The sequence below is a fragment of the Taurulus bubalis genome (assembly GCF_910589615.1).
Source record: "Taurulus bubalis genome assembly, chromosome: 18".
Taxonomy (NCBI): Eukaryota; Metazoa; Chordata; class Actinopteri; order Perciformes; family Cottidae; genus Taurulus; species Taurulus bubalis.
The window spans coordinates 8,163,656-8,176,128 of NC_136606.1; the positions used below are offsets into that span (position 1 = coordinate 8,163,656).

A 12,473-nucleotide genomic window follows, 5' to 3' on the forward strand; every position below is an offset into this window, starting at 1 on the left:
GATTTCTCTCCCTTATCTCTCCCTGCCCAGGTCTGGATAAATTGCAACTGTCAAACAGCCCCACGGACCCTGAATCTGGAAAGCTCTCGGCCAATGGGCATCAGAAAACTCTGTGAAAGGGACGATAGATCAACACACATACACACCTTAGCACAGCCAAAGGGAGATTTCGACAGTACTGCCTGACTACTGAAAGGTAAAAGGGATTGGAAGGAACTTAATAAACCCAGGCAGTGGCTGACGGATGCTGCAAATAGAGGCTGAGAGCAATCTAGCGTTGTGACATTCCATCCTCTGCGTCTCGGATGGAAGCTGGGACACAGCCAGGGATGAGACTGAGGAGTGAAATAGACTGGCATCACTGCAGTGACCTTGATGTTGACCTCAACCGTGACTGTGACTTTAAACCACCCATCTCTTGCTTCAGGGCGCCCCCTCCCCTGCATTGTTACCTGTTTTCTGTTTTTCTTCGACAACCTCCTCGCCGCTGCACTAGACAAAAGCAATGTCAAACAATGTATTTTTTCTAAATCTTACATCTAACTAAAAGGCAAGGGTGTTTTTTCATCACCAAGCTCCTCCTCTGTAGTCAGTATAGTAAATACGCGATCCAATTCGAGTCATTTTTCAGTCGGTATGTACATGGTAATTGGTGTCGGTGATACATGGAGCATTTGCAGTTGATGGTCTCTAATCTTTGGTCTTTGGTTGTTATCTGAACTGATGCAGGCATGATAAGGTGTCAATTTGTCTTTTGGTTTTGTTTAAGCTCAAAATGTGAAAATTCCTAAATGTGCTTTGTAAAGCATGACAGAAGTCAGTTATTCACTCATCACCTCTAATACATAAAACTGCACGGCATCAATACAATTCACATTATATGCATTGGCACCGTCATTGATGGGCCTCATTCGTCTTTTTATTTGGCTTTACTGAAGTGCGCTTTATTGATGATGTCATTAGTTTGTATGAAGTAGGGTAAGAACTTCTTTGTAGGAGCTCTCGATTAGACTTGAGTCACTCTGAAAACTATGGAAGTTATATCCACTTCAGTTCCAAAGAGCAGAATGCTTTAATTTATTGGAGCTGAGCCTGTGGTTGTATTTCCTAGAATTTTATTATACATATGTTAAAAAGAAAACATCACATTTTTGCTCATCCCCTCCTCACCCCTCCTTCCCCCATTAAAACAAATATTTTAAATTCACAGAGCACAGAAACATTTGTCAAATAGTTTGTCATTTTTGTAAATGTTGTATTTACTTGTACATATATTGTGTTTCATACTTCTTTTGCATTATTTGGATGTAAATATTAGGCTCCCGTTGAGCCCACTGAGGGTCTGACTCACTCGGCAATCTGTATTTTGTTGTACATATTTTTTTTTATGAACACCTAAATCTAATGCAAACAGTCTTCACAAACAGAATGCATGAGTGAGAATGTGCAACTCTGCGGCTGGTAGAAGGACTCGGTGACTCAGGCCTAATTTACATGTAGTTGTATTGCTGCATAATCTTCTGAACTGTGACGTTCTTTGTCTCCAGTACCACCTTAAATGCCTTATACGACAAGCATCTCGCAGGCTTAGTGTTAAGGTTGTTTCTTGTTCCGTGTTGTTCGTTAATGTACACGTACTTATGTGTACAAGTACATTGTTTGTCTCTAGACAGTTCCACTGTGATCCCCTGTATGCCACCAGGATTCTAGTCTCAAGCCAGCTGGATATAATGTGCACATTGCTTTTTGTCATGAATGTTTTCACAGTAGCTCTTATTGTAAAGTGAGACGCTTAATTTTGAGACTCATTCATCACCCATATGGGTTGAGCACTTGCTAGAATAGGGTTGAGCGATCTAAAGATGTTATATTTCTATGGCGTTATAGAGGTCATGTGTTCTACTGGTGACTGAAGTGACACGATGACAAAAGAAAAGGAATTAAAAGAAATATCAGTTTATATATGCATTTGAAACATTTGTTTCTTAGGACAGGGAATGTTCTACTTCAAAGCTGTCTACCATTGGTTATTGCTTTATTACAAAGACTGGATTTAAAGAAAATGTTGCAACTCTCAGTTATGAAACTCACGGTGAAGCCATCTCCTCAAATACGCAAATTGAACTGAGAATGTTTTGTGAAGGGAGGACCTGTACAGCTCCCACCATCCCAAAACCAAAGCAAAGACTGTTTCTGATTTTGAGAAATATCATTTCAAGAGCAGTTTGACCAAAATTCTTAACTGGCAAAATATTGGTTAGATTTTCTAGTATGTTGTGTGCCATTTCATTGGATACTGTGAATAATCAACATGAGCCAAAGTGATATGGCAAAGCAAAAAGGATGAAAGTAAATGTATGGCTTGATCTGGATGAACTACATTAACTATATGGCTTGAGTTGGATTTTTCCCAGTTCCATCATGGTTGTGCATACATCCGCTCAGCTGCAGACTTTGGTAACAGTGAAGTGTCACTCCCCTTATAAAATGTTGCATAAAGAACTGGGAGACATTTTCTATTCAAGCTTTTTCGGTTGCCTTTACATCTTCGGTGTGTCGGGTTTCAAAAGTTGAGAGTTGGCCTGTAAGTGAAGCAGCTTTTTTGTCTGTATGTCAGTTGGTCGCTGCACGTAATACATGTTTTGTGAATGTATTTTTTTATTTACAATTTCTCAGTTTGCTAAATGTATGTTTAGTTATTTTTTGATGTCTGTGTGTTTGCAAATAAACGTAGAAAAATGCTTTGTGAACATCTTTTCATTTATCATTGTGACATCCTGGTCATCAATACTGACAGATGAGAGTACAGAGTAGTTTGGGAAATACATTTATTCACTTTTACTGCCAAGTGTCAGATGAGTGTCAGATGAGTGAATTGATACCTCTCATGTCCGAGCAGTAATATGGACCTGATGAGCTGAGCATGAAGTTGAAAATTCCACCGAATTATATCTTGCTCGCTTAACCAGCACATAAACAATAATATATAAATAAAAACATTTGTGAGTTTACAGGAAGTTACATGCTATTGGCAGCTGTTTGCCAAGAAATAGTTACAGTAACGTAACTCCAGATAAAACCCAAACTGTTGGCAATATTCCTTTAATCTCATAATTCTCTATAAGATGTTGTACCGTTTTTTTCCTTAGAATAAAGGTTACTTGGAGGTTATGAATGTTACTAGATGTGAGGATCTAAAATGCCATCTTAACCTTAGAACACTAACGTTACAAATAATAACACCATCACTAACGTCGAGTAAAGTTTATATTATATATGCCTGATTAAAAAATACTTCTCATCAAATATATTAAAATACGGAAATACAAGGCAAATTGAAGTACTCTTCTTTTATTTTACCCCGAAAAACAGGTATCATGGCGGGACCCTAAAAAAAAAGGCTAAAAATCGGGTGAAAAATGTGGGAATCGTCAATGAAATATGATTAAAAATATAAATAATGGAGCTATGAACTTGTTCTTCGGTCCACTCGTTGCTGGGACATGTGAGCCTTGTCCTGTGAAGAATCAGCCTCCCTGCAATGGTAATATCTACCCGAAATGTGTTTACCCTCTATCACTAACATCAGGTATATTTCACCCGAACACGTGCCTGTTGAATAGAGCAGAGAGACACGCCTACTTTCACTAACGTCTGTGAGCAGCATGAAGCTACACGAGGACCCACGCAACTCAGACAAAAGCAACACAAAGAAAATGACGTAACCACAATCGCACAGGTAGTAGATAGTGTTCTAGGGTTAAACTTCATGTGTCCCTGCTTAGATTAGTTTTTTGTGGTAGACTGATCTGCACAGGGGACAGGAAGGTCTGCTCTCAATAGAAAAGGCCTCGAAGGCCTCCAGACAGAGCTGGTGGAAGAGGTGGGAACAGGACAGAAGCGCGGTGCGTCTGCGTTGCTGATGGCTGGATGCACCGGCTTCTGCTGGGAGGCTTCGGCTGCACAATGCAGTCAGGCAGATGGGGCAGTCCCAGACTCCTCTCTGGACAACCTGTTGGTGTTGGAAACACAATACAAGTTAGACGACCTGAAGGATATTCACACCCAGACAGCTGCACAGTCCAAGCTAATTTGGTTCCTTGACGATTGGAAGGGGAAATAACCGACGCTATCCTTGCCGCTGTCGTTATAAAGAACTCTCAACCAAATGTGTAAGCAGCTAGCCGGCGGGTTTGATCAGACGAGGTGATAACGTGTTTATCAGTGATCCTTATAAAAACAAAGAAACACACGCACAGCTCCGCCAATGATTAACCAGAGACGGCTTCCTGTTTTTAGGGGCCAACGTGCCCGGCCGTTAAATGTTTCATAACGAGCCGCACTCCGCTTTATAGAGTTTGCACCCGTGAAAAAAGGTGCAAGGTATGTGTTGAAAGCACATTCACTGTTTGATACTCCGTGTCAAGGCTGAGCCACTCCTGCCTTGAGCTCAACCTTTTCACACCAGATAAAGAAGAAGAAGAAGAAGAAAAAAGGAAAGAAAAAAAAAGACATCTTCTTTGCACACACCCCGCTCCCTCTATGGAAAACGGTACTGGCTGCAACGAAAGCCAACAATGGAGCCTTGTGGAACAGAAAAATCTTAATGTCTTTTTCAATGGCGATGAAAAGCCTGCCGTGCATTATCAGACTGGGTCGTGTTTTTTGTAAACACAGGATTATTAGCCTACCCACTGCCATTCATTTGATAAAGTCAATGATCACTACTGGAGAGGCGTACTTTCTATACAGCAGCTGTGATGCCGTTGTCCCCATGCAGGCGTTAACATGCCAAGGGAACGGCTGGGAGAAGAAGATCTCTTTACGGGGGCCTTGTTTAATGATAGAAGTGGCTTCTGGTTCAGCAGAGGGTGACTGCTTCCTGACCTGGCTTTGTATCCGGTCCCAGTCCCTCTCCTGAGGTTCAGAGACGTGCTTTCTCTCCAGCTGCTGGAACACTCGTCTGCTTGATGACAGGGAGCGGTTGATATCACTCAGAAAAGCCTCCGTGTCGGTGTGACAGTATCGGACAAAGCTGTCATTCAACTCCTGCAACTTATTAGGAGAAAAAAAAAAAGCATTTTAGTGGCACAAAGGAGGCACGTTTCATTCAGATGCACAATGGAGTCGTGTTTTCAGCGAAGGCTAATTGTTTGTGTGTATTGTAGTGGCTGAGGCATGCTGACAGCGTGCAGTTGTGGAAAAGCCAGATCAATACAGTCACATCTTCCACTGGCGCGGAGAATGAATGGAAACCAGTAAAGAAAAAAGAAAGGAAGACAGTGCTGGGAAACGTGGGAACCTTTTCCGTCTTCTACACAATCATAAACATGTCTTGTATACAGTGTTTGGGCGTATTACTAAAACTAATGAACTACTAAATGTTACAAATGACGTGTCATGGAATTGCTAATCTCTGTTCTTTTCACTGACTTCTATAATCATTGTAATTATTTCTAATAACTTTAGAATACTGAAAAATACTGCCCCATTTCTGGACCAGTTTAGCCAGAGGACAGGGTCCTTATTTCCCATTCCCCACCATAATGCTATCCCTGGCTGAGTGAAATAATAATTAGACATTCAGGTTGGGAAAAGAATTTGAAAATATAATTAAACAGAAGCGCCCGGTCTTCTCAAATTGACTGACTTTAAAGACTTCTTTCCATTGTCTGTCCTCCCAGAACTCATCTGGCTTCTCCCATTTACAGCAGCTGTTGCTAGGCAACAATTAATGACTGCATGCATATCCAAAACATATTCACATATTTAATAGTCAATTATTATATTAATAGGCTATTTATATACAGTATACGATCCAACAGCACTATGCAATTGATCAATTAACATAAATGTCTACATATAACATGTCTATCATTAACAATCAATCACTAGCTTGTTTGTGTATTAAAATGTCATAAAATAATGACACCCATCGTCTGAGCAACAGACCAAAGCCCGTCGATGCACAGGAGACAAAGAAAAGCAGCAAAATGCTCACAGTTTCGAAGCTGAAACTAGACAATATTTGGCATTGTTGCGTGACAATTTACTCAAATTAATTGACTACCAAAATTGCTGCCGATCATTTTCTGTATAATAGATGAAGCTCTACATTAATGTGCTTCACTATGGCTGGGAAATGCAATGTCAATACTGCTCAATGTTATTGAGAGTGGCCTCAGCACCTGCTTCCACACATGCCCTTGTTTTTCAGTCCGTGACACGCCTACACACACATAAACACACGTACAAAGCCGATCATAGTGACATCAGAATTGCTTTGCAGCCCGGCTTTTATCACTAATTAAACCAAAGTTGACCATTTGGATGGAGGGTTTTATGAGCCTGGCTGACTTTTCGACAGTGAAGGCAAACAGTACAGCTCTGGGTGAACTTTGCCTTGCTCTACAGGAGATGTGGATTGGAGAGCAGAAAGAGGAGGAAGAGGAAGAAGAGGAGGTGGAGCGCAGAGGCGTTATCTCACGGCAATCCATCTCGATGCCGCTAGTGTCCCCCTTAATGTGTTGACTCAGGGTCGGACCTCCGAAGTGAGTAAAAATTGAAAGCTGGTCATCAGGATCAGCTGATAAGATTTCTCAAACTGTGGGATTTTTTTTTTTTTAAGGTTTTTTCCAGGAACACCTGTGGCTTCGCGGTACAAAGATGCTTTATGGCCTCCTGCTATCACAAGGAAAACTGAAAGAATAGGTTTCTCCGTCTCACACAGGTTCCAGCCCAGCACCGACACGTCTGTTTGCATTACAGTCAGCTAAGCAAATATGTCTTCCCGCTGAAAATCAAGTCAATCAGACCTGTCAGCGCTGCGTTGCTGCAGCTCACAGCTCTTGAAGATCATCCTCAGTGTGACAAAAGATATGAGACAATCTCATGACCACCCACCACCACTGAATCACACAGCGTGAACGTAAAGCGTCTGACAGCGGCGATGACTCCATCCTCAGCATGTGGACCAGGACATGGCCTAATGTGTTAGAACACAGTTAATTGGCTGTAAATGCTGTGTCTTTGTTTACGGGACATGTTAAGGCACGGTTTATAGGCGAGATGATAGAGACGGGCAGGACGGGCAGGACACTCCGACCCCTGCAACACATTATGAGTGCGGCCTTCACACATTTGTCACTCATGTTTAATCAGCCTGTTTGAAGCGCAGTGCACTCTGCATGATTACACTCAACATATAAATAAAAAGGGCCTTGAAGAGATTGGACATAGATTGCATGAGCTACGACTGTTTTAAAGCAGGGTTATATTAGATGGATTTGTATGAGAAATTATTCTGCAAAAGATAATGGTGACCAGACTCATCTTTGGTCATCCAAGGCCTCAAATGGGGGAGGTTCACTAGGTGGCAATGTTCCCTTTTCCTGAGAGCGCACCCTGAAGGCAACACAACCTCAGAGTCAAACCACCCCATCCGCTGGTTGCTCTTGAGGGCAATTTTTAAATAATCCCTCCATCAAGTCCAATCGTTGCATGATTTATAGCTTTGTGATTGGACGAGAGAACAAAGCCCGAAATGAAAATCTGCGTCAGGTATCCAAACATCCTGGTCAACCTCAACTCTACACCCTTCCCCACAGTAACAAAGCTACACACACAGTAACAAAGCTACACACACACACACACACACACACACACACAGGCCAGATATATTAGATAGATGAAGGTAACCCAGAACCCAAACACGCACAGGAGACGTCGGGCTTTTGTGTTGACTCTGGAATGTCCAGACTGTTTGACTAAAACACAAAACTCTCTCCTCATTAGTGGACAATCAGTGTATGATTCACAAAGCATCAAAGCAGCTCGAGAGGGTGAGAGCAGGTGAAGGTGTGTCTGTGTGTCTGCAGGTTAGCAGAGGGGTCAGCGAGTGCCTGAAACCCTCGAGACTTGACGTTCGTCGCGAGCTTTGTTTGACTAACTAAACAGTCTCAGAATGTCAGAGTGAAATGTAGGAAATAACTCCAGGAGGTAGATGCTAGGCAATGAGACCGTGTGCATGTTCAGTGGGATCCAAAGAAGCATGATTGATCTGTGAGACCCTGTTGTTAGATTTGAAGTCGAAACTCACCTTTGCCTCAAAGTGTTTCCGTCGCAGCTGTTTGTCTTTTGGACAGATGGATTTACTCAATTTTCGGTATCTTCTTCGAGCGAGGTAGCCTCGCCAGCATGCTTGAATTCTAAACACACACATAGACCCACAAAATACAGTCAACAAGTCACCGTCAAGTGTTGCAGAAATTTGAAGAACACTTTATTGATTGATTGCTATGACTATGTGAAGCTATTAGCTTCTTGTCAGGCCAATTGTATTTACTGTAAATGTCCTGCTAATTTCTCATCTAAAACCTTAACCAAGATATAATAGCAAGTGTGGTCCCATGTATTCCACCTCAGACATATACAGCACAAAAAACAACTTTTGTATAAACATCATGGATTTTATGAATGAAAAACTTAATGTGCAACTACAATACGAACAATTTGATCATGCCTCCATGTTTTAATCTAAAGCAGATTCACTTTATTCATCATAAAATGTGCTGTATACATACATTATATAAAAACAGCCGAACTAGTATTACTTATTCTCATTATTACTATTGATTATTTCATGTATATAGCATATTTTAGTAGTAGAGGATAGTTTTTTTTCAGCACTAGATGAAATATGTTGTGTTGTCTCAGTCTCTTTGTGAGATTGTGTGATACATTGCTATTGTGCATTATTGTGAATCTGTCTGTCCCATGCAATTATTGAAACAGAAAGTACTTGAATGCATTTTTAAATTTTTTTTATTGAATGCATGTACCTGGTGGCACACTGGTGCCTGAAGAGCCGAGCAGCATCGTGGATCACCCGGGCCTCATACAGCTCCTTTCTGCACATTGGGCAGCACCTCCTCCCAGAAAACCTCTCAAAGGCCTGCAGACATGCTCGATGGAAAACATGGGAACACGACAGCAACACCTGAAAAGAAACAGTGATATAAGTTATTTAGTGCATCTGCAATGAAAATTGTATCATGCATGCAATTTCATAGGTTGACTGACTATATGGTTGGAAATGTCTCCAGAGGATGCTGCTGAATGTGTGCTGTGGTTTTCAGGTTTTCAAGTGCTGACAGAAAAAGCTCTCATACAGTCTGTGCACATGCTGTGTGTGTATTTGAGCCTTAAGCCATGCTAAATGTGTGTATTCATGCACGTATGAGAATGTGTGTATCTGCCTTTAAGTGTTATTTGCTGAGAGGACAGAGGGAGTCAGCAGGACCCCCAGTGGGCCGGCTGGGACCTGGACTATAGTCTTTTCTACCTGTGAGTGGGATTCTTTTATGGTCTGAAAGGAGACAGCCTCAGCTATTGGGCTTGGCACACACACCAGTTTACTCAGATCTCTAGAGGGCAGGGGGAGGCATATTGATTTCCCATTGTTTTGGCCTGACCAACACACTCCATCATCAGTGAAAGGGCCCCCTGCAGTGTACAATTTCCAGTAGCTCGACAAGCTATTAGACCACAGAGAAATTTCACTTCTCACAATGCTTTAAGGCTACAAGCTACATTTTATGGACACAATATAGAAAAGGGAATAAAAATGTAATAGAACGCAGAGCACCATATATATTTGAACTATATTCCTATTACAGAAAACACTCTGGCTTGTATTCAAAGATGCTGGATCAAGATGTGTTGACGATTGAAGTCTATACACAACTGCTGCTGTAAGCATTTTCTATTGTCATATTAATGCCTGAATGCAAAACTGTGACACAAAAAAAACTGCATCGTTAGAAAATGAAAGTTTGCAGGAAAATGCCAAATCAACAAAGATTCCCTCCTGTCAATTTCCCTTGTTAGCAGGCTCTAATTAACTTTTTTTTTTTCCTGAGTCAAACTAATATTTACATGCGCATCTATGGCAACTGTGCTTTGTGAGGCCGCCTATTCGGAGTCCCACATTCTTGAGGAGATTGGCATCTTAAAAGGGGATCGGAAAAGGTGTAAAGGACTGAATGACCCTCACAGTAACACACTGATTGCTACATCATCACGTCACAGTTGAGTTCCAAGGCAGTATGGGTAAATTTGTACAGTTGTCTACACAGATTAGGACATACAGGAACTGCAGGAGGGAGGTGGTGGTCGGGGGTGGCTTTGTGTACGCGCCCGTGTGTGTGTGTATACGGAAACACAGGTTTCCCTGAGGACAGACAGAACATTGGAAACATGCAAAAAAAAAGAGCTTTCTCACAGATTATTAGGGAATACCTGAGGCTGAAGGCAAAACTCCTCCCTGCATATTGCACAGGGCTGAGCCGAGTCCCCCTGCTGAACAGACCTGGCCTTGACCCGGGCCCACTCGTCCTCCGTCAGCCTCCCTGCAGGAGAGGCCACCAAACCCAACTTCTGAGCTAGAATACGGAGGAAAAATACTGGTTCACAAAGAATTCACAAGAAATACTGTGTTTCTAAAAAAAATGCCAGTGTTTGTTTTTACCTAATGTTAAAGTGGGTGGAGCAGAATCCAGCACATATTCTCTCTCTTCTTGCTGATCCTGTGTCTGCACACAACTTTCCTCCACTCTTTTTCTGGGCGCTTTTCTTTTGCCTCTCAAGGGGTCAGAAAGTTGGAAATGTGGACGCAGCAGCAGGTTGCGTGTGATGTGGTCTTGAAAGGCAACCGAGGTGAGCACCAACTTGCTGCTAGCTTTAGATGCCAAACCCTTTAAAAATACAATATAAATATCCTTCACTGCATTTACATAAAGTGCTGCAAAGTTGCAAATGTAGGCTGAGTCTTTATCTCAGACCAGGAATAGCAATAAATACAGCTAAATGCATTCTGAACCACACTGTAAATAAATAAATAAATCACTGCATGTGCCAAATGGAAAACGGTATAATTGCCAAAGATACGCAGCAACGAGTGCGTCAAATGACTTTTAAAAACTGATACAAAGCGCGCGGATGGTAACTGTGACCTCATGTACAAAGTGCGCTGTTTTTAATATAAACGGAGCGTCTAGAGTTCACGTCACGCAGGTGTTTAATATCTCCTTCAGCTCGCAGGTGCAACTCAGCCAACGGGGCAACTTTCACTTCGTCTTTTAAACGACACGAGCTTCAAGCTTCAAGACGGACGACGTCTCGAGACTGCGCATGCGTATTAGAAGAAACCCTGACGATACATCTGCCATATAATTTTACATTTTTATGAAAGATGAAAATCCAAACCTTCCGCATTGCCATCCTATCAACACAGTGTTGAAACGGTTGCCGTGGTAACCAGTCCAGACCCTCCCTCCTCTCCACGCGGAGCCTCTGATTGGCTGAGCTGAGACCTCTGGGTCAGCTGATTGGTTATTGTTTACGCATTAAAAAACACCAGACATTTAATTGTGTGATGTTTATACATTTATATTAGAGAGTATCATTCGTTTTCGTATTTCAAATTATTTTTACTTTTTGACTTAATTATTTCAAAACTCAAATGGTAGTAGAATACAGAGTACATTTACTTAAGTTTTTTTGTGAGATTTAAACAAATGATATAGAAATACAATTACATTGTAATGGATTGCAAGTTTGTTAAGCCACAGAGAAAACAAACAAGTCATATTCTAACATTAACATACTCATACATTTACCAAAGTAAAATCCAAAACAAAAATAAACTATATATATATTTTACTTTATTGTAGTACTTATACTTTACCCGACTACAATTCAGAGAGGAATATTGCAGGTTTACTTGTGTACTCCAAAGTTGTTTATGTCTATCCCCTTCCATCACCATGCAAAGACAATTTTGCTCTTTACAAACTATGTGCTGTGTCTCAATCTCACTAATGATTATTTTATTGTCAGGGAGTTGTCAGTGAATAGTTGGAACCTGACCAAAGGAGGTTAGTGTCTACAGGTGACTCACCAAGCTGTCGTCAGAGTAGGCAGTGAACAAAGCTAAGCTGCTCATACCTGTGCTGTGAGCTAAGGGATCCCTCCCAGGTCACCCTCACATGGAAAAGCATACACACAAACACACAGTGCACACCGTATCTTTTTGTGAGCCTGATGAAAAGTTTGCTTTATTTCTCACACACAGCGCGGGGGTGTGTGACTTTAACAACAAAAAAATGCTTTGCAGCCTTGATTGACTTTGATGTGTTGAGTCAGAATTTGGTGAAAACAGATGGCCGAGGAGAGGGCTAACGGTGAGGCCTGTCAATCCAGGGAGTCCTCTAAGAAAACAAAGTGAAGACCTGGCTCTGGAAGAGGAGGAAACCCCTGAGCTTCTCAAGAGGCTGCTGCATTCTTGAGATTAGGGCAAGAAAAACGCAGACCACTGCTGTTAATGCCCCAGACAAAGGCGTGGAACAATTTATTAGTTAAGAATTCAAGCTCAGAGCTCAATCAAAGGCCCGTCGTCCACAATGCCAGACTTT

The 12,473-nt window shown here is 41.7% G+C and overlaps 2 protein-coding genes across 4 annotated transcripts in view; one reads left to right on the forward strand and one right to left on the reverse strand.

Annotated features, from left to right (window-relative positions):
* lmbr1 (limb development membrane protein 1) overlaps window positions 1–725 on the forward strand; it is a gene marked incomplete at its 5' end in the record, with an annotated part of 31,147 nt that extends 30,422 nt beyond the window's left edge. For all 3 annotated transcript variants that reach the window (XM_079233876.1, XM_079233878.1, XM_079233877.1), the window contains one exon: window positions 31–725. In XM_079233876.1, the coding sequence (XP_079090002.1) occupies window positions 31–116 (86 nt within the window). In that variant the 3' untranslated portion in view covers window positions 117–725. The remainder of the gene's footprint in view (window positions 1–30) is intronic.
* A 3,056-nt stretch (window positions 726–3,781) lies between these two features.
* rnf32 (ring finger protein 32) lies at window positions 3,782–12,004 on the reverse strand (the record flags this gene model as incomplete). The annotated part of the gene is made up of 7 exons (XM_079234245.1): window positions 3,782–4,012; window positions 4,888–5,055; window positions 8,099–8,207; window positions 8,841–8,998; window positions 10,300–10,442; window positions 10,529–10,754; window positions 11,960–12,004. The coding sequence occupies 7 exons, from the start codon at window positions 12,002–12,004 to the stop codon at window positions 3,782–3,784; spliced, it is 1,080 nt and encodes a 359-aa protein (XP_079090371.1).
* Window positions 12,005–12,473: the final 469 nt, after the last annotated feature.